Here is a 25959-nt window from a genome sequence, read left to right as displayed (position 1 = left end):
AACGCCCGCTGTCCTGAGGAAAACAGCGCCGCTGCAGGCCGCAGCCCCTCGGATACAGAGCGCTGCCCACAGTGGGGAGCCAGCGGGCACAATCGCGGGGCCACACAGGGGTTAGAATGAGCTTAATGGTGACGCTTTAAAAATCTCGCCCCGCTACCCTCACCAGCCCGTAATTAATTCTCCTCATTAGTCAAAAGTTTGTTCACGATCAGAGCGGGGGGAACAGAAGGGTTCCTGGGAGTTTCCAACATCCCCCGGGCGCCTGGTGCTCGTTAGCGCTGCGGCACAGGATCGCCGGGGAAGGCTTTGCTTTCTCGCCGTCCCGAAAGGAATCTGCAGCGGCGCGTTCGCCCAGACACTCGGGATCACAGTGCGGTCAGCGAATTTTAATAGATCCGAACAATGAGCTGCCCCTCTTCAGACTGTCCGCTGGCTGGGGCATATCCCTCACCCCCAGCGTCCCACAAACTGTGTCGTCTTTCCTCAACGCGGACCTTTCTTTTTGGTTACGTAATGTGTTCTCTTGCGCTCAGGGAACGGGTCTGAGGACGCTTTGTTGAACAAAGCGGAGAACAAGCTGGACAAGCTTGCACCGGTTAACCGCGAGTCACCGGAGAGCGGAACAATGGTGCATTGAAATTAGAAGTACTTGGTTTAGATGGCTCGGTCACTTGAGGACGAATGACGTTTCCAGCCACTGCCCGCGGAGTGTAGATTGCATCTGGGATCAGCGTGCGAAGTGAAACCGGTGCACGTCAATGCTCTGAGCGGCTCGAAGATAAGATAACACTTTGGGGCAGCGGGGTGTCCCAAGCCCGCAGGTTGAAGCCGCCGCCACCTCTCTCCCCCCGGGCAATGGGTTTGTGGTACAGCAGCCATAACACAGCATGAGCAGTGTGCAGAGCGCCCAGCAAGGCCCCGCGGTCCTGGGTCTGTCGCCCGGGTCATAGAAGGGGCGCAGCTGGGACCGCCTGGTCCGCCATCTTGGATCTGTTGCTCGTCTCTGATGCCACAGGCCGGCCGGCGTCCGGCAAGGGTTATCGATCAAAGTTTATTTATCAAATGCACAACAATCCCGCATGCAGCAGTAGTTGTTGGCAGTGAAATGTCTTTTTCACCGTTACAAACGCGTCCCGCTGTCTCCGTTTTTTAAATTTTAACCAGCCAGTTGGTTTAGCAATTATATAATGTTTTACCTCCGATAATAAGGGAAGATAAAGGGACTGTGTCCTTCTGTAAACTTGACATTCTTGGTAGTGACGGACAGTAGATTTGAGAGAATGGACACGGAACAGCCCGGATGTGAGAGAGCGGTCACTCCTGCCTCGGGGCCGCGCTGTGATCTGGCTGTTTCTAACAATCCTCATAAAACTTACACAAGCCCCAAACATATGTTTTGCCTATATACATGTTGCTGTAAGACTGTATGTTAAGAATTCATCGGCGTGTAAAACAAAAGACGAAAAACTAGCTTCTGTGGGGGCTTTCTACAGGAAACTGAGACATTTCTGCAGAAATATAGTGACGATTTAGATTGTTTTCGTAATAAACAGCGTGTAGTCGGAGTGGATCAATAACTGAGCCTGTCGTGTCGTAATAACGTTTCATGTGATGGCCGTAAATGGGCAGGAAGGTGTGTTTTTTTACTGTAAAAGTTCTGCGAATTGCTTCTGTTTCAGCGACACTGTAATCCGTCGGCCATTGACAATAAAGCTCCTTGAATTTGGGGAAAACAGGACCCTCGGCCCCCTCTCCTCCCCCCAGCACCACACTCAAACTCGGCTCACAGGGGCTCGACTTCAGTTTGCTCCCCCCGCTGCGGCGAGACTGCACTAAATCGACACTTTCAGTCCCCCCCCCCCCCAAAATATTCCCTTTGCTTGAATCAGCGCAGCAGTGAACCCACAAGCGGCACCTTCGCTGCAATACAAATCCCCCCCCCCCCCCCGGCGATCTGCTACTTGTAGCGTCGCGCAAAATGAAAGCGCAGCTGAGATCTCGTAGCCGCGCCGGGAGCCGTGTCACCCGTCTACAGTGACACTTGTGTCAGCCTGTACCGGCACTGCCCGCAGCACGGAGGGGCCACGCAGAAAGAGCGTCCTCCCACTTCAGCGCATGGGCCGGGACGAGAAAGATTCAGGTGAATTTTTTTAAGTTTCTCACTGGGCGCTTTAACTGAAATCCACATGGTGGCGACAGATCCGGCGCAGACGCTGCCCCCCCCCCACCCCCATGCCCCCCATGCCCCCCATGCCCACTCCCGGCTCCTCGGCTATTCCTCAAATCAACCCCAATACATTAAAAACCACGCGTGCCTTTCGCGTCCACATGCTCGCAGTCGCCTCGGCGCAGGGAAGCGGCGCGGACAATGGCAGCATCTCGAGCCGCACGGCGCACGGCGCGCGGCGCTGGAGGGCGAACGTCCCCCCCCCCTCTCTCTCTCTCTCTCTCTCTCTCTCTCCCCCCCCCCCCGTACCTTTTGTCTCGCGCGTCGGCCCGCCAATGGCCTCGCCGCATGCGGGCTCCAGCGCCCGAGCACGAGCGGATCATGTTCCCCCCTCCCGGCCAATCACAGGCGCCGGGATCCCTCCACCACCCCCCCCCCCCCGCGCCTTTTTTTTTTTTTTCTCCAACGGTATAAATACTGGCTTCGACCCAGCGTTCGGGGTAGGAGAATGAAAGATCTAGTAACGGGGCACTTCGAGACGGCCATCTGGAGACCACGCCAGTCCCTGATCTCCTATCGTGAATTTTATTCCATATCAGGTAACCCATCACCTCCTGGCCGCCGTCTGCCCCTCCTGGTTCGTCGTTTGTGGGTCGGGGAACCGCCGCTGGGATCGTGACAGCGGGTCCGGTCGCCGGACGGTGGGCGCCGGGAGAGGATCTGCGTGTGGCTGGCCGAGGAGGGGGTGGGGTGGGGGGGTGATTCACGCCAGCTGCCGCCGTGTGGGTTTTAGGGACACCCTTGTTCGGCCGGGCGGCGGTGCCGGTACCGGTACCGGTGTCGGCTCGGCTCGGCTCGGCTCGCGGCTGCTCTCGAGGTGACGTAACCCCGCCGCGTTGTGGCGCCGCTGCCGTCGCCATGGCGACCGGCGGAAGCGCGGATGTCGCTGTTCCTGGTCTTCAGAGGCGGAGACGCGTAAAAGCACCTTTTTCTAAAAACAAAAGGTGTCGAGAAATTGTTCAGAGAAAGCGGTTTATCGTTTATTGCATTCGTCTGCCGCAGTTAAATTCAGCGTTTTGCTTTTTGACCGCCCCCGGCTACGGGTTTTTGGGGGTGACGGGCGGCGATGTTGGGGTGCTGGGTCGGGACCACGTGAGAGCCACGCCGTTTGCCCCTTTTCTGGAGCCCCCGGGGGGAGGGGTATCCTTTTTTCAGCCTGGCTTGGAGACCTGTTAACGTGCCTTACAAAGCCTGTAAGTCAGCTCCTCAACAAGCCTGGGGGGATGGGGGGCATATTTCTTCTTTATGAGCTGGCTGGCTACCGACCTTCCCGAACACGTTTGCAAACGAGCCCGTGGCTTAATGCATCCAGGACCCAAGCCAACTGTCTAGAACATAAGCTTCTGTGCTTGATTGGAAGCTTTTCTTTTTTTAAATGTGAAAAGCGATGTACAAATGAGTTTCCCCCCCCTCCCCCCTCCAGGTCTTTTGTAATGATCAAGATGGCCACCTCCGCCAGCTCGAACCTGAGCAAGGCCGTCAAGCAGCAGTACATGGAGCTGCCCCAGGGCGACAAGGTGCAGGCCATGTACATCTGGATCGACGGCACCGGGGAGGGGCTGCGCTGCAAGACCCGGACTCTGGACTCCGAGCCCAAGAGCATCGAAGGTAAGCTGGTGCCGGGAGTGGAGGGGTCAGACGCCACAGCAGGATGCCCGTCCCTGTTCTCCGGCTTTCCCAGCCCTGCCTGATCCGAGAGCCCGCGGCAGTGTTTGTGCTGTGTGTGTCGCAGTGTTTATCCCTGGATTTACTCTTCCAGGATGTCACCTCCAGTAATGGTAAAAAAAAAAAAAAAGTGCACTGAAATGGGAGTTGTAGGTGTGTCTGCTGTCTGGAGGGGAAGTTTAATGCTGTTGCACCACTTCTTGATATAGCAGATGGCAGTGTGAGAGGAGGAGGAGGAGGGGGATAAGAGCTGGTTCGTGCGGGAGGGGGCGCGGTCAGTTCCTGAACCCGTGCCTCTTTTCAGACCTGCCCGAGTGGAACTTCGACGGCTCCAGCACCTACCAGTCTGAGGGCTCCAACAGCGACATGTACCTGATCCCGGCGGCCATGTTCAGGGACCCCTTCCGCAAGGACCCCAACAAGCTGGTCCTGTGCGAAGTGCTGAAGTACAACAGGAGGCCTGCAGGTAGGGTAACGCTGCCCAGGAGACCTGCACCAACCCGTTCGGGGAGGGACTAAGCTTGTTTATGATCGGAGGCCAGAAGTGGAGCAGTTTTAAACCTGGAAACAGGCGTGTCTTTACAGGAAGGGTTGTGGGAGTCTGGGACACCACCTAGTCATAGCTGAAGCTAATTGATCTTGTTATAAAATTGGATGGAGAAGATCCTTGCATCAGTTAGACTACTGGGGGGGCCCAGAAGGCCTCTTCTCGTGTTTGTGACCCTTCTCAATCCTGCTTCTCCGTCCCTCTGAACAGAGACAAACCTCCGCAACTCCTGCAAGAGAATCATGGACATGGTGGCCAACAATCACCCCTGGTTCGGCATGGAGCAGGAGTACACCATACTGGGCACGGACGGCCACCCGTTTGGCTGGCCCTCCAATGGCTTCCCCGGACCCCAGGGTGAGGAGACTTTGCTTTGCTTTCTTCCTCTCCCAGCTGTCCCCAGGAATGTAGTGCTGCTTTAACTGCCGAAATTGACCTTTGTGTCCAACTAGTTGAGGGCATAAAACTGTTTTATGTGTTAATTGTTTTGTTTTTTCCTTTGGCAGGTCCCTATTACTGTGGGGTGGGTGCTGACAAGGCTTATGGGCGAGACATCGTAGAAGCTCATTACCGAGCCTGCCTGTACGCTGGAGTTCAGATCTGTGGCACCAATGCTGAAGTCATGCCAGCCCAGGTGAGCAAGCTTTCACCTTTTGCCCCTCTGCCCTGCCCAGGCTAACTGGCATCTTTAACGGCAGGGCGTAGGAGGCCCGGCCCAATTTCATGAAGCACTGCTGTGGTGATCAGGCTGAACAACCTGCTGCCCAGAGTGGCCGTTTTAAGGCAGTGACAAGAGCTCAGAGCACCAAGTGGACTGGCCAGTCCTGCCGCCGTCACGGTAATCGTAAGAAAAATAGATGTGATTTCAAAGCAACAGGGTGACGTGGGTGTACAGACTTAAGTTGTGGGTTTATAAGCAGAGATGTCCACTCACCGGGTGAGCTGCCTCATTTGGCATCAAGATCTCATCCGGCAGAGTCTGCAGTCTTGCGCTGGCTGTTGGTAATGCCACTTCTTATCCGGTCTAAAGCTCTTAATGCATCATCTGAAGTCTGGCAGCCTGGGTTTATCTGTCAGGGGTCAGGCTAAACACACAGCAGGGTTATCAATATTGATGCCACTACTGTCCACGATCAGAACATCCTGAGTCCTTTGACCTGTTGGCAAACATGCTTCAGTGTCATATCTGTAGTAACATTGTGCAACACCGGCAGCTTGGACCTTTTGGTGGCTATTTTAGGGTGCTAATCAATATGTTTGTGTTCCCAGTGGGAGTTCCAGGTTGGCCCCAGTGAAGGAATCAACATGGGAGACCACTTGTGGATTGCCAGGTTCATTCTGCACAGGGTCTGTGAGGACTTCGGAGTCGTGGCCTCGTTCGACCCCAAACCCATCCCTGGGAACTGGAACGGTGCTGGCTGCCACACCAACTTCAGCACCAAGGAGATGAGGGAAGAAAATGGCTTGAAGTAAGTTCTTGTCAAAGCATCTTTTCTTGGAAAGGTCGAATAACTGCTTTGTCATTCCCTTGGTCTTCATGTAAACGTTCTCCCGTGATTTTGGGATTATTAGTATTGGGCATAACCTTAATGCAGCAACTTACATTTATGATTTTAACTCTTAACTTGTTCTCTGTATCCTAGAGTATCTCACTGGTTTAATATACTAATCGTTACTATTTTTTGTTTTATGCCTGATGCTTGTGCTTGACATCGTCATGTCCCAGTGTGTGAGCCTCTTGGTCACGGGCCCATCATAGATGGCGACTTGTTCTCGGCTGACTTGTCCAGTTTAAGAAGTGGTAGTTAAACCTCTGAACTCCTCCTGACCGCAGGGCTGCATGCGCAAGTCCCTCTGAAGGCACAGATGTGTCCCCGATTATGATGCTTTAATCCCAATACCTCGGTCGCACCCTTGAGGTGAACCCCTTGAGTCCATAGAAAGGGGTGGTATTGTGCTCGGCGCTGAAGAGACTCGGAAGCAGATGAGCGAGACTGATCCCCTCCTCCCTTGCCTTCCAGGTACATCGAGGAGTCGATTGAGAGACTGAGCAGGAGACACAGTTACCACATCCGTGCCTACGACCCCAAGGGCGGCTTGGACAATGCCAGGCGCCTGACAGGTCACAACGAAACCTCCAACATCCACGAGTTCTCCGCGGGCGTGGCCAACCGGGGGGCCAGCATCCGCATCCCTCGCGCCGTGGGCCAGGACAAGAAGGGCTACTTCGAGGACCGGCGCCCCTCCGCCAACTGCGACCCCTACAGCGTGACGGAGGCGCTGATCCGCACATGTTTACTGAAGGAAGAGGGAGATGAACCCATGGAGTACAAGAACTAAACACCCTGAACTGGACTGAATCCCCCCCCCCCTCCTCTCCTCCCTGGTTTCTTTTGTTAATAGGGCCACAGGGTCTAAAACTAGTACTGTAATTTGTTTCTTTCTCCAAGGAAATAGAAAGCCGTTTAAGATGTGCGCTATTAAAAGTTGACTGGTCAACTTAACACGAGGAATTAATTGCAATATACAAGTTCTAACCTAGGGTTGTTGTTTTTTTTTTTTAAAGGCTGGCAGTTTCTTATCCTCCTATATCCTAATGGGGGTGAGAAGGTTTGTAAGAGCCAGTCTTTAACATTCCTTTGTTAATGCCTTCTGCCACTGCCCAGCTTCCACCTTTTATAAGACTAGAATGGACTTAAGCAGGTAGCGAACTTCTGCTGGGCATGACTCAAGCTTGGTGACCTCCATTCCGGGTGAGGGGTTCTCGGATGGTCTTGGTTGGCCTCACTAAAATCCTGCGATGCCAGTTAGTTGAGTACTTTCTGTGTATATTGACTGCTAATCAATTATGTAATGTTTATATAACGCTAACCAGGAAGTGTACATTTTTACAAGAGAAGCAACGTTTTAAAAGTTCGTCATGCCGGTGTAGTCCATTTGTTTTGCGTACTGGTTCATGTGTACGGTACACTGTCTTCTGAAACCAAGGTCCAAGTTCAAGTTGAGTTTTTCTGTAAGAACATGGGCCCCTTGTCTGCCTTGTGTAGATTTATCATCGGATGTGTGAAGGACTTGATTTATCTTTTTGCTTCTGGCTGTCTAGCACTGTGTAATATAGTTCTATGACACCTTTTGTTGGCGATCGACAAAGCTGAAGCGATGAGACATGGTGGTTTTTATCAGAACATTAAAACATTTGTTATATTTTTCACACGGCGTGAATGCTTCAGTTTATTTTCTGAGAATCACGGAAGTAGAGCAAGAGACAAACGCCATCTTCCCCCCCCCCAGCTGACATAACCTCCAAGAGATGTATGAGGCTGCAGCCCTTACTGAAACACACGCAGCCCTTCCCCGGTCTGCTCACACCTCTTGTAAGCTGGAGCTAATGGGTCGGGGCCCCAGGTGCTGATTATGCCTGGAGCCAATGGAGGTCGTCACGAGTGACCTTTTGCCTGGGCCTGCGTTGGTCACGTGCAACCTGATTTCAGCCATGTTTTCCATTCATGGCTCCTGCTGTGAGAGGAGAGTCACCCCACTGCACCCTCCCCCACCAAGCCCTCCTGCTGGCATTCCCCTTTCAGCCGTCGTTAACCTGACCCTTTCCACTGCAGCAGCGTTAGTCATTTTGCTTTCAGGCAGCTGCCCCAACGTGCATATGCTTCTTCTACTGCTGACCTCTTTACATAAGAGAAAGTAGGTCACGTGTTGTGTTTTTTTGAACATCTTGTCTGGGCTGAGGCATTTCACCCTGCTGTTTTTATTGTTGGCAGAAAAAACTCCCGCACTAAGCAAATGCCAACAGTATTTCTTCACCTCACCACTATTGATACCGCTGCATTCTGTAATTTAGAGGAGCTCCAAACTGGGATTTGAAAACCGGATCCCTTTGTTTCTGAGTTGCTGAATCTGCAAAGGATTCGGAGTTAGTTGTGCGCTGCTGGGACTATCCAGGTATGGTATTTCTGCAGGATGGAGTAAAGCTAAGAAGTATGGTGTTCTCTGCAAGCATGGATCAACGTGGAATGTATCCTTGCTTAGTTCTTGGAAGGAAAAGATGCTCTGTTAAAACAAAGTTACTGCATGTCACAGGAAATTGCATTTGTATATTAGATTAAACATGATGGCATATATTGGGTTTGTCAGGGGGAAAAAAATCAGATTAATTTTGGAGCCATGGTCATTATTGCAAGTGCTGTCTTAAGCAAATTCACACCACTAAAGCAATCTGAATGGGAGGCATTTAAACAGCATCCCCACTGTTGCTATACAGTATAAAATTGCATTCTAGAATTAACCAGTTCCTTCTTCAGTTTTTATAGTTCTATGCTCCTGCGCCACCCGTGAAATGTTTAGCCCCTGCTCACTTTGTTAACCAGAAAGTAAAGGAAGCAGGTGAAGTTTTGGTTTTAGAAAAATACATCTCAAAGTAGCATCGCTTTGCATTTTAAGGTTTGTTTTTGAACAGCAGAGCTCCAGGAGAGTGCACGGTGCATGTGAGTCTTCTGACCTCTGATGAGCACTGTGAGCTCCTGCCTGGGCAGGAGTTGGACCTGAGCAGTTGATTGCAGGTGGTACCAGTCAGAACCTTCAGCCCCAAAGAGCATGAAATTAGTTTGCCCCTCTTACGTCCATGGAAAGCGATCACTTCTAGCTGTCTGAAAAGACCTGTTCAGGATCATCAGAAATTAGTTTTCTATGTGTGATTTGTATGTGTTTATTTACCAACAAAGAGCTGATTCCCTATGTCACTACGTCCATATCGCTCAGGATGTCTCATAAGCTTCTCTGCATCTAAACCCTTTTGCTACTGAGCTGTGTTTTCTTTGGTAATTGCCATCTACTTTGCACATGGTTTTTACCGGAGAGCTAGTGAATTTCAACAGATGTGCTATATTCTTTCTGATGAATCAATTAGAAAATTAGTGTCAAAGAGCAGGAAGGCTTGGTTCTTGGTTTAAAGTGTGAACACTAAAAGCCTTAAATCTGTGAGAAGCGAGTCTTTCACCACGTTGTGGATTTTTTAGCTAATTCGTTTGCGAAAGAATTTAAAGAATGCAGGCGGGTAGCTCAAACTGAAGTCATTCAGGTGGTGTATAGATTTGTAATTGGGAATAATCACTGGAAATTGCTTTTAGGTTAAACATCAATTTTAGATTGAACAGGCAAAGTTGTCAGGCACTGAATTCAACAAGGAATCTGCTTTGTTGAACAAAAAGACCAACTGTCCTGGTTGACCTAAGACATCGGATGAAGTCAGTGACCGCTGTGACCTTCACAAAATGATGGCTAACCAAGCATGCTCCTCGTGCTCCTTGCGTGAGAACAAATGGATATATTGTTTCAAGGCATCACGGGACGAAATAAGATTAGTTTTAATTACGTACTGTAGGAAATACTGTCTCCCATGTGCACGCACAGTCATTTTAAGAGGAATCTGGGACACACGGTAAGTCAGCTCGGGAAATAGCCTTTAACCTTGCTGGACTACTAGTAAAAATCCAATTTTTTTAGTTCCATTAATCAAAAAGGCTCATTCTGTTTCCTGTTGGCAAAGCCATGTGAAGGAACAATATATAAGGAAATGTTCGTTATTGTAAAAAAGAATTTTGTTCTAGTTTATGCAGACCCTGTCTGTTCCTGGCTTCACCTGTAGGACTTCTCACCTGTAACTGTCCGTCTGACCTAAAGGCAATACCACTGCGCTCACGTTAAACATAAGTCTCAAGTGCGAAGGATGAAATGAACTGCCAGCCCAGATAACTATCGGAAGCGCATTTCACCTTTTCACCACATCCCGGTGGAACGCTATCCCCTGTCAGTTTGTCCATCACCAGCCGCACGTGAATGGATACTGGATGTATTACACTATAAACAGCTGCATGGTGTCAGAGTGCGGTATTCCAGCACTGTAAGGCCACAAGGTCTCCCAGTTCAGGTATTTAGTCAAATTCAAATACCTAGAACTCTAAAAATCCATACTGTGGCTAAACTATCTTCAGCAGAGGCCTGTACCAAGACTGTTTTTCGTCACATTCCTCCTCATTATCATTAATCCTCTAATTCCTGGTAATGTTGGCAGCCAAGCACAGCTTGTCCTGGGAACCCAGGGGAACACCTTGACAACAAGCCACACAGTTCCAGATAAGATGGTACGACTAACCTATCAGTGTGGTAACCAAACTGCTCAACGCCGCTGCCTTCAACGGGTTTCAGGGACAGGAACACGTTTATTACAGCTGAACTCATCTGCCCTGAAACCTGATCACAAGCCTTATTCTGTGAGCAGTATTGGTTACACTTTGAGAAAACTGCAGGATGAAAAAAAAAATCAAAATAAACAGTCCAAATCTTTTCTTTCTTGAGGGGCAATTCCTTGTCCGCATAAAATAGGCAGGACTGATGAGAGATCTCTTGTGTTTCGGCTTTAAAAGTGGCGCTGCTCTCCAGCGTTTCCGGAAAACTGGACACAATCAGTAAACACCCCCATGAGGCTTGTCAGTCTGCAATAGAGTTATTTTAAGAAAGAAGCTGCCTCTATTGCAAGAGAGGGTTTAAAGAACAAACAGGGAAACTGTTATCGCTTTAGCAAAGGACAGTAGTTATTTCTGCCTAATTATTTTTTTATTAAGTAGTTCAAGTAGGGAGGTGCATCTGTATGCGTAGGCTGTAAAGGAACAAGTAAAGGTTTATTCCGTGCTGAAAAGAGAAGAGAAGGAACACAACGTTTCGGCTGTGGAGTTCACACACCTGAAGAAGGCTCCACAGTCGAAAAGTTTTCTTTTCTTCTCTTTTCTGCACAGAATAAACCTTTACTTGTTCCTTCAAAAAAATCTCAATGTAAATGTCATTTTTTTTTAAATTTTCTAACTCCTGAGTCAACATTACATACATGACCACCAGATTTCCGGGCCATTTCTAAAGAAACCTCTAGATAAGACCACTTTATACAATTTCTTGTGTTAGGGATTTGTCTTTTCGCAGACCCCAGCTTGCTCTCTATGAGACGCACAGACAGGGAGAGAAGCTGGGTGTCAGAGCGCAGGGTCAGCCATTTATACAGCACCCCTGGAGCAGCTGGGGTGAAGGGCCTTGCTCAGGGGCCCAACGGAGTAGGATTCCTCTGCCGGCCGCGGGATACGAACCGGCAACCTCCCAGGCACAGGCGGTCAGGCTGATGCACATTTCTGTGCGCGTATTTGTTCCGTGTGCATTTTCACAGATGCCTGGCTATCTGAAAAAAAAAACGACGCCTCAGCAAAATAAAAAAAAAGTCGGTGCTGTATCTCTGGGATCCCGGCTGTGTGTGTGTGCACTCGAGTTTCATCCCCGGCTCTCCGTGAACCCTGAGACATGACCTTAGCGACGAGCACAGACAGTGCCATTTCAAAAACAAAACAAAACAAAATAGAATTAAGCCAGTTTGCACACGCAGCGCGTCTCGGAACTGTGCTGGATCCGACACTTGTTTACTTGCTTTATATACAAGAAAAAAACATCTGTCATATCACGCGTTTCTACACCTCGACAGCTTCTGGCAGACGCCTGCTGAACTTGTTTTGGAAATGCCCCCTGGAACAGACTCACTTTTTTTTTCTTTGGGAACAATAATATTTATTTCCCGTTTCCCCGTCAGCCTGACGAGGGGGGGTGATGGAGCGACCCGGCTGCCCTGTTTGTTTTTGGACCTTTTACCTACATCTCCGCGCCCTGGCAACAGGGAGGCACGCCGCCCGGGGATTGGCGGAGCCGGGCGAGCGCTCCGCCAATCACAATTCGGAGGGAGCCAGCTTCCGGTATGTTCCGGCGGAGCTCGCACGGGTTGCTGGGTGGTGACTGCACGTTGGGCAGATCTCTGGCATCTGGTACAAATGGGGCCCCTTTTGCAGGAACAAGAGAATTGAACTTTAACGAGCGTGCATGTTAACGTGCACCGCAGATGCGAGAAGTATCTGAAGCATTCAGAGGCGAGGGAAGCAGCAGGTGTTGCATGAGGCGACTATCGCCGAGAGGAAATAATACGTTGCTCTTTCTTTGTTTGGTAATGGGTGACTGCGTTGTAAATCACTGTCAGTTCATGATAGAACTACGTCCGGACAGAATCGGAGTGCTCTCTTATGTTCTTCTGTTTACCAGCGATATTTGCTTTTTGTTAGAAGGCTAGAAGGAAAATACATATCAATATGTAGTAGTTCAGGTGGGGAGCTGCGTCAGCATGCGTAGGCTGCAAAGGAACAAGTAATAGGTTTATTCCATGCTGAAAAAAAAGAAGAACGAAAACACAACGTTTCGGCCGTGGGGCCTTCTTCAGGTGTGATATGTACATATCAATATGAGTGTTTAAAGAAGAGTGCCTTATGGTTGTTTACAACAGTCTCTGTTTTGGCTCAGCAGTATCATCTAGGCATGCATCACTGCACCAGAGTCCCAAGCAAAATCCCCCAGTGGGGTCACCCAAAGCATATCCTCTTAGCTCGCAATCGAAACCAGCTCATCTCTCGCTCTGCACTCTCAGTTACACACCCCTGTCAAGCCACAGTTCTTAAATTATCCTGGCATTCTTCTCTGAACGTGCAGCCAGTGTGGGATGAGACCGTGACAGTGAGCTTGGATGTATTACAGTGTGTAGAGATGGAGGATTCTGTTAACTACATCCTATTGCAATAATAATGATGAGCACCATGCCTGAACAACTCGGAACAGCTGGAATATACATGAACAAAGATAATTGTGGTTAATTTATTCAACAGTTTTGTTATTTTAAAATTGTTTTGCACACCTCCGGTTGTTCCGGTTGGGTTCAATACAATCCTTTGCTGGCTCTTAGTAAGATTTGTCCTTACAAAAGATTGGTAAGGTGAGTGAGTTTTGCAGTGTACTGTAATGCTTCCGAACAAATGACCAAGTTGTAAAACCGTCGCAGAAAACTCTTGTATTTTTCCCACTCATAAACATCATCATGGGAAAAGGCCTTTTTTTTTTTAAAGAAAAGGCTGATTTGTACAGATTTAGCTGTCTCTGTGTCGTGAATATTCATCTCCTGGTTACACAGTACTCGCAGACAGCAGTGCCTTTGCACAGCGAGAACCCTGGTGGAGGAGAAGAAACCTTTCCCCTCTGAAACCCAGGCTCTGCGCCTGCGGAGGGCCGGAGGAGTGAACTGTTGTTCCGGGACTGCGGTTTCTCCGGACACATCCCTGCGAGGCTGCACACGGCCCGACCCCACGAAAGCCAACCTTGCGGGTCGTTTTGAAAGCTGCGGATTCAGGCCTGACGGGAACCTTGTGCAGCTTTATTCTGCTGTTTTAAATTCTTTTTTTTTTTTTTTTTTTTTAAACGAATGTCAGTGACATCAAAACATTGCACGCAGCTGCTTCTGGCTGAGCATGTGATATCACAAGTCATGTGCATGGGAATAGCTATCCAGCTCAAACAAATATATCTATCACGTTTCAGACAGCAGACACGCACGCCAAAGGATTCCGATCTTTACGCGAGATTGACAATACCTGAGTATTACAGATGACTAGATAATAGCTGACATGTGCCATGCACTGTTATATAATACCTCTTCTGCCCGGGGAGGTAGCAGCCTGCTGCCATTTCCTCGGTGGCAGGTATTAATTGTCCAGGATTGTCTGGACTGTCCCTGGCAGAGCTCAGTGACAGTGATAGGAGGGCAGTGTTCTGAAGCGCTCGCTATCATCACTTCCAGCGCCTGGCCAGCAGTCTCCACTCCCCCAAATGACAAAGGCAGCCGAGTTACTGGAAATGTGGTGAGGCAGCTGGGACACTTCTCGGGCTCATAAAGAGGAGAGCGATTCCCTTCTACAGCTTGACGGTGCCGTATGGAGACCGCGCTACGTTAAAAGAAGCAGCATCCATAGAGCTGTGGACTGGAGTGTTGCGGGTTCAAATCCTGCTGTAGTGTCTTGAAAGCAAGATACTGTACTCATAATTGCCCCACTAATGTGGACTTCCTATGTAGCTGGCTACTTTCTAGGTTGTCTTTATAAATGAGAGCTTGTTGTCAAATGACTTTTCTTTGCTATAACAATCAGGTTATAACTCAGATTCTACTTTTCACAGTTCTCTTGATACTGTCTCCAACAGATGCCTTTTTGTTACTTTTGATGCTTTTCAGACAACACATTTTCTTGATTTCTGGCAACAAACGTTTAAATTAAGTTGACTACGAAAGTTTAGACAAATGAAAAATCAATCTTGGCACTAGCTTTGTGTTTCATTCTGCAGTGCTACGGGTACAGGGGCATGGTGCTGTAGGTACAGTGACGATTAAAATTTCATTGACAATAAAAATGAAATACGTTGCATGGCAGTGTCTGAGCTACCATGTCGAGGCAGTGATGTGTGTTGCAGGGCGCGGAGAGGAAGATGCAGCCTGTGACTTATGCTGTGCTGTTGCCATGACAGCCATCCAGTATCTGTCTATACTGGAGAAACATGTGCTTGGTTGTTATGTTATATAACATGCAAACAAAATAGACTCTTGGAGAAAGACCTTTTTTTTCCTTGTAGAAATAATCGTTTCCGATTTGACTGCAAGCAGAACTTATCCTTTAAACACCACCTTCATATGTCACCACCTTGCCTTTGCTCATTGACCCTCTCTTTGTGCTTCCTCCCCCCCCCCCCCAAAGATACGTGCCGCTGTTATCTGCAGCACATAGAAATTCACTGTTTGATTTCAGTTATGTAACACGCATCGCCAGTCTGCTCACCCTTAGCCCAGTGTGTGCTCGGTGTGCCTGCACAGAAGCACGAGATCGACAGAGTTCCCAGACACAAGTCCAGAGCCCTGGGAAACCCAAGGCCCGAGAGCTATGAGGCAGCTGCACGTCAGTACCGCTCTTCACCGCAGCTGTCGGGGTCCGCTCAGCACAGGGAAGCCCTGCTACCTGCCCACCGGCCCTCAAGCCTCTCGGTCTCGGTGAACCCGAAGCTGGTTTCCTGTCGGCACTAGAGCCAGCTCGGGCTCCCTGTTTCATCACACTCGTGCCTGATTGAGACCGTCATAAAAAGGCCGGCTTTAGTCAGCTAGGAATGCTTTCAGTTCATAGCATAGATGATTCATGAGCCCTACAGCAGCGCATTAATGACTCTCTACCCATGAATCATTGCCACAATATAATGTCACAGGAAATTAGCTAAGAGGGAAGGGTACAACAGAGGTTCTTCAGCAGTTCGGCGTCACCCAGAAGTACTGTAGGTGTGTATTGAGCAGAGTGTGGGGCTGTGTAGTAGAAACCTGACCCTGTTTTCATGTTCTTGTGAGCCTTGGACAAGAAAATGACACATCACCCTTCCTCCAGTTATTCCACTACCAGCTTTGACAGGTTAATTTCTGAAACTGACAGCTCTCTGCTGCCATCGGAGCCATGATTACGGTGGTGTGGAGGCGCTGGTCAGGTCTCTGGACCTGGAAATGGAAAACTGGGGATTGAAATCCTAGCTGTGACCCTGCTGTCATGCCCTTGAGTGAGGTACTTCATTCAGAGCGCTCCAGTAAAATACCCTAGTCCCTGAACAGCGCCAACTCATGAGAATGGATGCAAAGACTAGGCAGTAAAATGTCTAAACCACTGACCATTGACTTCTTACTGCTTTCATTGTTTCTGTATTTCTGTATTTCAGGCACTTCCTTCAGCATATTTACCAGTTTGCAGTGTGTGTCTTGAGCCTCGTTAAGCAAAATATGGTAAGCTGCAATATTGAAGTGATTTCCCAACATCAAAGAAGGGCTTTCTCAGGCTTCTCAGGATGATCACAGCTGGCAGGGGATACGGTCACATGTCCCCACATGCTCACTTTCTGAAATATGTACTTTTTCCCTTTGTTTTCTTTTCTTTCAGGAGAAGGGGGGGCATCCATGTTCTGAGTTGTGTTTTCCAAGAACTGTGCAGGGACTGGCTCAGATATAGGTGTCAGAAAAAAGGGAAGGTTTTGGAACAGTTTTCTTTGACAGTTTGCTGAGCTGCTGAAAATTAGAGACTGTTCCAGGAATGCGTCTTTGAATGCAAACAATGCCAAAACGATGATGAAACGCTCTTGAAGTGAAAACAACAGTTTGTTCTTTCCCCGAGTCAGCGTACTGCCATGCTGTCTGGGTGACAAGACCACCCCTCAGCGTCCGTGGACAGCACAGTGACACAAGCACCGAGGGGGACTGATACAGTCTGAGAGACCTGTCTTTGCTGCTGCTTTTGCTTTGCTTTTAGCATCAGCCTGTAGTGCCAAAGTACATCTTCTAGGGTTATTACATTAACATAAAATTCACTCTGCCTTTTTGAGAACACATATTTTCAGTCAGTCCGAGGGAGAAACCTAAGACCCAACAGGATTGTGACCCGGGATTTCAACACCACAGTAAAAAAATGAAACTAAGAAACACTTCAAAATTAAACAATAGGTATGGCATTTTGAGAAGCTGATATTAAATGTGTTTTTCTACACATCTGTTATGTAAAAAGACTCGGAACTCCTCAACAAGGAGTTGAAATACGACATCTCCTTTTCTCTTCTGTGCAGCCTTTTTAATCCATCATGTCTGCCTCTGCAAGTCATCCAGATTCAGTTCTTTTGGACACCATTCCTTAAAGAAGTGGAAAGGCAGTCCTTTTCACCCACTGCCTCCTGCTTTGTATGTGTCTACCCAAGCTCACCCTAATGCACTCTGCTCTGTCTGTGAACACTCTCTCAGGAAGCCATACTGATAGGCTCAGCCTCATGGTGTGACTGGCACAGGTGGAAGACCCTGTGATCAGTCATTGCAGAGGACTTCACAGGCTCACCTGGGTTCCGAAAGTTATACCATTTTCCGTTTTGTAGTTAAAGAGGCAGTGCTTCTGCCCAGTTTAGTTTGGAGTACATTAAGATTTTATTTAGCTTTAGGGTTATACCTGCCTTTCATGTTGTTCTTAGTGGCTATCCGTTGTTGCCTGCCTAGATCGCGCCATTTCACACATCTGCTCACGAGCAATCGGTTTCTGGAATCTTTCCCAGCTTCAAAGTGAGAGCGAGGGTCACATGGTCATGGGAGGAAGTCAGGGGGCTCACGGGGCTCGGAATGTTGCGCGCCACTGATTTGCTTCCCCTGCTGTCCTGCACACACTCGGATTTGCAGAAAGTTTAAGTGTTAGCGTGACATATCGAAATCTCAGAACAACAAAGACTGACACCGGGGGGAAGATAAGGAGGTTGCAACATGTCAAAAACTAACTCAAAATCCGGTATTAAGTTCACTTCAGCTCAGCATTGTTCTGCCTATGTAATTGGTCTAATTATTTGAATAATGGGAAATAATTACCTCTTCCATTCAGCCCTCAGATGTTTTAGAGGTACCGTCACTTGAGTCAAATGCAAGTCTTGAACTTGAATTTCAAGTCAACGAAACACTATTCCGTGTGCACACTTCAGCCAATAATTCACTCAATTTAAGCTCATTGAGTGCTTAGAATGGAAAGATCCCCCAAGGACTCAGAAGCTGTTCCCAGTACGGAGCTGAGCAGCCCTGATTAAGGAACCAGCGTGTCTGAAGTTGCCCCCGTTGGGGACCTGTTCTTCAAAAAGAATCTGTTCTTACTTCTGTTTTTTCTTCTTGGCATGTCAAAGAGGAGTATAGATGGTGTTTTCTTTTTTTGTATTGGCTGTATATATAAATGTCTCATGATGTGTTTAAGGTAACCAAGCATAATGCAGACAGTTTATGTGGTCTGTAGGCCTGTTGTTCAACACATCTTAACCTGTCTCCCATCATCAGGCTTTGATGCATCACTCCTTGTGACTCATTCCTATGGTGCAAAATGTACAGAAATTGCATTTTGAAAAACCTGATTGTGAGAGAAAAGAGCTGTAATTACTTTGTTGCCTTTATCCTTTGGATTGGGAATTCAGAGCTTAGGTTCATGGTAAGTGGTAATAGCAGTGCAAGGACTGCTACTTAAGGGTTACAAATCTCAAAATGGACGGTATGGACAAATTTGACAAATTTCAATTCAAACACAAGATCGTGAACGCTGTGAACGTACTGTATGGTCTCGCCATGGGCGAGAGGGAGAGTTCCCCCGAATCGTGAGGCGAAGTGGCCCTTCCTGCTTACCAGTCACTGCAATGACTGATGCACTGTACTGTGATGTACGAGCGAATAAGTACAGGTCGTGCAGCAGACATCTCACCGCAGAAGAATTCCAACGTGATCTGCATGCAGAGTTAGCAAGTAAGCAGTGTATCAAACCGTCTCCAAATCGTCAGGAATATTTCTATTGGATTAAAGGAGATCTATTCACGAGCCTGCCTGTTTACAGTGTAGCAGGGCCGCTTCGCCTCGCCGGATGTTTTGTTGCCTCGTTCTGAAACGCAAAACATGGCGCTGCGCATGCCTGGAGGTCTGGTCTGTTTCCTGAGGCTTTACGACGTACTGTGAACATGTCACTTTTATTGTGGTTTGCATTGCACACCTCAATGCTGATTCTAACCCCGTAAGATAAAAACAGCGCTGCAGTTCCCGTTGACGAAGAGCAGCGCACAGATACCAGGTGGTTCGAACTGTGTAAGTGAATTACGCAAAGAAACAAAACTCGTGTGGAATAATTTCTAAATTGATGCGATTTTTAATTATCATTATTATTGTTGTTTCGTTACTTATGCCGAGCTACAGAAGTGTATAAAAGGGAATGAATCATTTTTACTGGTGTGAGTAGAAGGGTGTTATTGATTGAGTCCGTATATATCCAAATTTCCTAATAACAGCTGGACATGAAGGACACACACCGCTGCCCATAGCTTGTCCGCCACGTATTTATAACTTCAGACCCGTACGTATATCGATTGCACTGATAGTTTGGTCTGGAATTTGAGGAATTTCCACGAATAAGGCCCAGCCCGTCGTCACCTATCGACTTCTCCACCGGGCTGTGAGCAGAGCGGGACTTCTGCGGGTCTTGCGAGGACCTGCAGCCCGAGACACGGAAGGCCGCCGTGGGGCCGCTTCCAGCACGTGTTCGGTGTCGGGTTTCAAAGTCGCGGCTGCGGTCAGCAGGAGGAAGTACACAGTGTTCTGTCCTGGAAAAGAAAAAGAAACAGGCAAAACAGCCATGTGCTGATTTCATTATCTTTTTTTTTTTAATTCTGAGGCAGTTTAAGAACGCACACGGTGTGCATATGAGCACCGCGCTGGCTGCGCTGTTGGGCTGTTACTCTCCAGAGGAGGATAAGCAATATTACCCTGTCCTGCTGCTTCTGACCCCCCGCTGTCTTATCAAAGGGTATCGCTGCTTGAAACCCACAACGCTGGAGTCATGCAAATAAATGCATGCAGTATAGGAACAAGTATTAGGTTTATTCCATGCTGAAAAGAGAAGAAAGTGGTGTGAGGTGTGAGCATACAGTATATATTGTTGGGGGAAATTACAACGAAAAAGTCCTCCTTTACATTTACAAGTTACTTGTGTGAGCCATTGCTGTTTTAAATGAATAAGAAGATGGTGAAAAGAGTTTTAAGAATATATCGCTGTCCACAGTACCTTAAGACGGTGTTACTAATGAGATTTTATTGTTGTTGATTGTCGAGTCACATCAAAAAGTAATCCCTTATACCTTTAGAAAGAAAGTGACTTTTAGAAAGAAATCTGTTACAATCACAAGTATCTTTCTCCAAAACCTGTGAGTCTGGAAGCACAGAATAGCTTTTGTCTTCAATTCAGCATACTTTATTCCTCCCAGGTTAGCAGCAGTATACCACTTTAGCTAGCCATAACTGAACAAGAACTACACATTTCTCATTCAAGATTTCCATGTGGCAATAAAGCACCACAAAGCATTACAAATAAAAAAAAAGCACAAAATAAATTCAGAGCACAATGATAAAAGTTGACAACAATGTATTTGTTAAGTTTTTATTTAAACCAAACGTTGGCTTAGAACTGTGTTACAGCAAAAGTAAGGTAATTGCTTCCTGCTTCCCTCAGCTGAGTCTGAGAGCTGCTGATTTTTAAAGCTGTAAATCTAAGTGAAAATGTCGATATGGAGCAAATGTATCGGATATGTTGGAATCCTAACCAGACGTCACATGGCATTCTTGCACAGAGAGGAAAACATTTCTGCCCACGTAATTATATCAAATTTACCAGAAATGACCCGGAAAACATCCCCTTCAGCTGTCTCGTTCTTGGCTGTAAGACAATTCACTTGTAAATGATGTCAGCCTTGTGCAGAGAATCCTTCAGTGAGTTGTAAAAGGGTAATTTTTAACTTGGGAGTAAAAAGCTTCTGTGCTTCTGCAAAGAATCTTGTCAAGACACTAAAACAGAAACTGCATTCAAGGCTATTATTATACAGCCAGCTTTGATAGGGAGAGTGTTCTGCCGGTATCTGTAAGAAAAAAGCTTGCTCAGCAGAACGCTGGATAAGGTGACAGACTCGCCACATTCCTACCAGTACAGGTAAGGCTTTTAAAACTTTAATTATGTATCACAAAACTGCAGAAATCACAGCTTCCTCAACACAAAATTCAAGTCCATTTCAAAAACAGCCTTTTGTGCAGTGTAGATTTAAGACCCCTACACATAGAGGTGTAGATTTGAAACCTCTGCATTATCCTCATCGCTGTCCACAAGGTAACTATGGTATGTTCTAGGGCTTTTCTCTGATGTGGACAATCTTTTCTTATCAGCGTCTTCCAAAGTACACAGCCGCTTTAGCCTAGGAGCTCCTTGTGTGTATTGGAAAAACAACAAAGTTGACGAAACTGTTGACTTTAAGTAATCTGATGAATAGTTGTGTATCTTTTATCAGGAAGGGTCTTGTGTCCCTAGTAAATCAGAGCCTATCCCAGACATGTAGGGCACAGGGCACAGCTTCACCCTGGCCAAGATATAAGTCCATTGCAAGGCACACACACCCAGGCAATGTAGAGACACCAGTTCACCCAGCAGACATGTCAAAGAAACACGTCACATCAGCATTGAGGGGCCAATTAAAAACTTTCGAATGTGACAACAACAGTTCTCATATATTTAATGTAATGCAAAGCCATGTGACATTTGCATTTACAGAAGCAATGTCATAATTCAAACTGAAAAAATGTGCAGATACCAGTTCATTAGGCTCAGTAAAGCAGCTGTAAGGGTTATGTGTGTAAAAGCAGCCGTGAGTGAGAGACAAAGCACAGTCAGTTCTGCAGGCTCACTGTTCTTGCTTTACGTTGGCAGCCTTCAGAGCTGTCAGTGTATAGCTGTGACTGTGAAGGTAAGCCCCAGATATCTGCTTGTTATTGAAGAATGTCTCCCCAGCTGGGAGTTGGCGCCTAAGCTGAAGTTGTTCACAGGGGTGTGTCTGATTCAGCCAATAGAATATTCAGGGCCGAGGGACATGGAGGACTGTAATGGCCACTTCTTCTGGAAAAGGCCTGGGGAGTTCAGCTGCCACACCTGGTTTGCGTTAGTGCTGTAAACGGGACTCTTGAGCAGATGGTGATGAAGGCAACACGAACACGAGCAGTTCCACGGTGATTCCTCCTGCACTCGTGTTTCTCTTTGCAAATGCAGAGAGGATCTTTAACCTCACAGTTCTTTTATGAGCAGCAGTTGATTTCAGGCGGAGTTTTGCATTTGCCTTTTATCTAGCATAAAAAGCGATGTAGACGATTTTGCAAATCAGCAACAGGACAGGCTGAAACCGCTTAGATCTGTGTCAGAGGAGCAGGAGAACATTGTCCGCCTCGCAGACCGTAGTTAAATGAACACGCTGGCAGTAGAACAAAGGCAAACATTAACTGAGCATGATAAGCTTTCAAAACCCGAAGTTATTAAAGTTCTGCGGGTGATAGAAGCGAGTCCTGAGAGAGCGTTCGGACAGGACAGGGATTGAGCCAGCAGACTGAAGCAGTGTTCAGGCCTCAGGACCTGTGGATTGAGGGAATCTGCTTGACTGCACTCGAATGAATTAGCAGACTGTTTTTGTAAACGAGAATTGACGTAGCTGGTAACGGGATGTACCTGGAAAAAAAAATCTCTGAAAGTTTGGTATAATCATTCTAACTGGCAGCAAACACTGAAAAACCACATCCACAAACCAAATCCACAACCACGAAAGACCCTCGTCGCGCAGTTACCAAATTATCTGATGCATTTTAATTCTGTACACATTCATTATTCAACTTGCCTTTACTGTGCAGCATCGTAGTTCAGAATGGAGTTGCCATAACTCAATCCTGATGTCCAAAGTTTGTTGTCCCTACCACAACTCAGAAAGTGGGAATTTCCTGTCGACGCGGATGGTGGATTTGTGAAATTTGGTAAACGAAGCGCTATATTCTACAGGTGGGCTTTATTTCACCAAGGCTTTCAATAGAAAACATGTGGCTGGCTTCTGCTGAGCCTGTTTTCTCATGCATACAGAGTTGCAGGTCAAATATAATTGAACTACATTACAAGGACCTTCTAGAGATGCAAAAACCACTTCGGGTGGGAAATAAAGACGGTGTTTGTCTGCTTGTCAGCTCTGCCTTGCAGAAGGGTGATGTGTATAAGAACCCAACAGTCCCACCAGGAAGGGCAGCCCCTGGTGTGCGGCGTGACTCGATTCGTATTCGTCTTCAGGACAGCCCGCGTTGACGCCAGCAAGCTGGATGGAGCTGGTGGGCCGACCAGAGAACGAGGAGACGGAAGGACAGTGGGAGAGCCGCTTCCCAGCTCCCTCATCCTGCAGGAAGAACAAACATAAAAGGTTCCTGAAAGGGAGTAGCATTGAGTCGGCAGCGTTTTGGCTGGATTCGGCTCTCCCAGCTCTTTCAAAGCTGGCGGAAGAAAAACAAGCAGAGCCTGGGCAGATTTGTTAAGAAGTCATGTCTTTCAAACCTTGATCGTCAACGAGAGGCGTGCGGCTTTCTCCTTTTCTGCTCAACGGGCAGGGACAGCGTGGGCCTTCCCAGAACTTTTCGCTTCCTCTGTTTGCTTTTGCACATTTTGCACATTAGACAAGTGGGGGAGACCGCAGTGCGGTCCTGCCATTCGCAGACTGGACCTGCTCCCCACCCTGCACGCCGCTTCCCTGCCCTCTCCTCTCCCTCCCTGAATCCGGTGTCCCGCGGTGCTTTTGACGCCTGGTCGGTGAAAGCCACTCGGGACAGTGCGGCCCGGAGGGCTTGAACTGCAGCCCATTTTGGCATGAATGAGAAACAATGGAGCCTTAAGAGCTGTGCGGGGCACTGCACCCTTCGACACACATTTTAATGAGAACATCCCTGCAGCTGATGCTTTTCACATGCGGTTCGGTGGCAGGGCGGGAGGATTCAGTAAGGCCGTCATTTTTACAATATAAACTGTCAAGGAAGACGTCAACCCGATGAAGTGGCATGTATGGATAAGACTGGAAGATAATTATTTTCTGATTTTTTAATGTCGTTTTTCGACTTTCAGTAAGTCTTGTGTTTCACTCAGCCTCTCCGCTCTGGTACAGACTGTCCCTCTGCGTTTGGCCGTGATCTGCACTCCTGTGTTTGTTGTTGAGTCGCAGTTTTTGACGGAGTAAAACTGCATTTGTGATCAGATGAGAGTGGAAAGAGGGGAAAACAATGTATTTCTCCCTGCTGCCTGTTGTAATCAGTGCTCTGTGAAAATATGGCCCGAAGTTGTGAGGGCTTTCATTTCAACGTGTCTGATTGAGATTGTGAGGCTCCACACACGCCCCCCCCCCCCCGCTTGCGTCAATGAGAGAGGGAAGAGGAACTGGCCCTCTGCGGGCTGAGTTTCTCATGTAAAGCGATTTGCTTTTCAAGGCAGACTAGTGCAGTTTCTAAGTTTAGATTTCTCTTTTAGGTGTGATTCACAGCTGGAAAATTAACAGACAAGTAAGTTATTTTCCCCGAAGAAAATATTAGCATTAAATGCTGCAAACACACCAAATAATGCAAAAACCTAGGCCACAGTAGGTGTGTCAATCCCCTTTCTTGATTTCTTGCTCCAAATGTATGCCTTTCCTTGCCAGCAGGTACTCCCTGTACATAAGTACGTATAATTACATTGCATGTCACAGAACTAAACTGCTGTTTGCGCAAAGGACCAGAATGTACTCTAGACAGGTTTTGGAGGGACATAGCTAACAAGGTGAACTGAGCACACCAGGTGTTTACACCCCCTCCAGGCCTGGGGCAGCAGACAGTGTCTGTTCTCAGCCAAGTGGAGGGAACGGTGGGCTATTTGCAACTCGTCAATCGCACCCTGTGGCCAAGCCGAGCCTTTTAATCCCCCTTACAATCCCTTATTGTTTTTGCTGTTTAAATTGTCCCCCAAACCCAATCAGTCTGAACTTTTCATCTTGATGTGACAGTGAAACACAGACTGGAGGACACATTTGGAAACTGTGTGTCAGTGCATTTAAAACCAAGGAAAGGCAGCGGTTCTTTACGCAAAGACAAGTGGGAGTGTGGAACAAGCAGCTATGTTGTGGAAGCTGATACCCTCGTTTCTTTCAAGAAGTGGCTGGAGGAGGTCATTGGATCAATTGACTACCAAGTATCAAGTGGGCTAGATGGTGCCGAATAGCTGTCTCTTGTCTTTAACCTTCCTAGTGATACCCCTGTCACAAACCTGTGTTCTTCATGAACCGTATCGGTGTACTTTCGTTTCTGGCTGTCTTCTAGCTCTGTTCTTTAACCTGCATGTGCATAATGAGACTGGGTCACGTGACCGTATTGTGTCCCGTGGGCTGTGTCTCAGTAAAACAGAACTTTGATCCTTAAAATAGAAATTAAAGAAAGGGAATAATGATATGGAGGCGATTTCCGATAAAGAATGCAAGCAGAAGCAAAAATCAAAATACAATATTCACATTATTTTTGCAATTTTATTAATATTTCTTTTTTTTTGTATTATTTTTAGATTTTATTCATATGTATTTCTGACTGGTAACTCTTCCCATGTAGGCTGTGTCTACTGCAAAGCAAGTAGGTTTCCTGTTAACGTGATCCACACACGGGATCAACAAGTAACAATGTGTTCCAATGGGAATGCTCATCTGCACCCTGGAGTGTATTCGTTGCATTTCGCGAAGCTGAACTGAGGTCTTCGTACAGAACATTTCAGTTCCTAGATTGTAGTCTGCTCTCAAAGACTAGCTACTTTGATAGCCAGGAATTACTCCCTCTTTGAGACGCGGAAAGGAATATGTCTTTAGCCACAGGCCAGTACTTCAGGACTCTTCTCATGAGAAAGTAATGAGAGGAAGTTCTGGTTTCTAAAGACCTTCATCGGGAAGTAATATTTCTTGCTAGTCCTGCGCTACCAGGGTGAGGACACTGCTTTGTTGACCTCGGATGACTCTGAGTCACCTCCACGCTATGGGAACTCAGTCTTCAAAAACCCACTCGCATACCTTTGGCACTGAAATTCCCTGCCTTGAGAAAAAAAATGAGGACCTGCATCCTGGGTGTGGCAGATTTAACGTAAATAGTTATTTTTAAAGACACTGTTCACCCTATAAATAAACTACAGATGAAAGATGG

At 47.5% G+C, this 25959-nt stretch overlaps 1 protein-coding gene across 1 annotated transcript; it reads left to right on the top strand.

Annotated features, from left to right (window-relative positions):
* Positions 1-2613: 2613 nt before the first annotated feature.
* glulb (glutamate-ammonia ligase (glutamine synthase) b) lies at positions 2614-7650 on the top strand. The gene is made up of 7 exons (XM_088926728.1): positions 2614-2766; positions 3651-3835; positions 4197-4358; positions 4650-4796; positions 4946-5073; positions 5709-5908; positions 6461-7650. Exons 2-7 carry the CDS (start codon positions 3661-3663, stop codon positions 6777-6779), a joined length of 1131 nt encoding a protein of 376 aa, XP_088782854.1. The 5' UTR covers positions 2614-2766; positions 3651-3660; the 3' UTR covers positions 6780-7650.
* Positions 7651-25959: the final 18309 nt, after the last annotated feature.

This window comes from Atractosteus spatula, chromosome 11, assembly GCF_055471065.1.
Source record: "Atractosteus spatula isolate fAtrSpa1 chromosome 11, fAtrSpa1.hap1, whole genome shotgun sequence".
Lineage (NCBI taxonomy): Eukaryota > Metazoa > Chordata > Actinopteri > Semionotiformes > Lepisosteidae > Atractosteus > Atractosteus spatula.
This window is presented reverse-complemented; position numbering and strand designations above follow the sequence as displayed.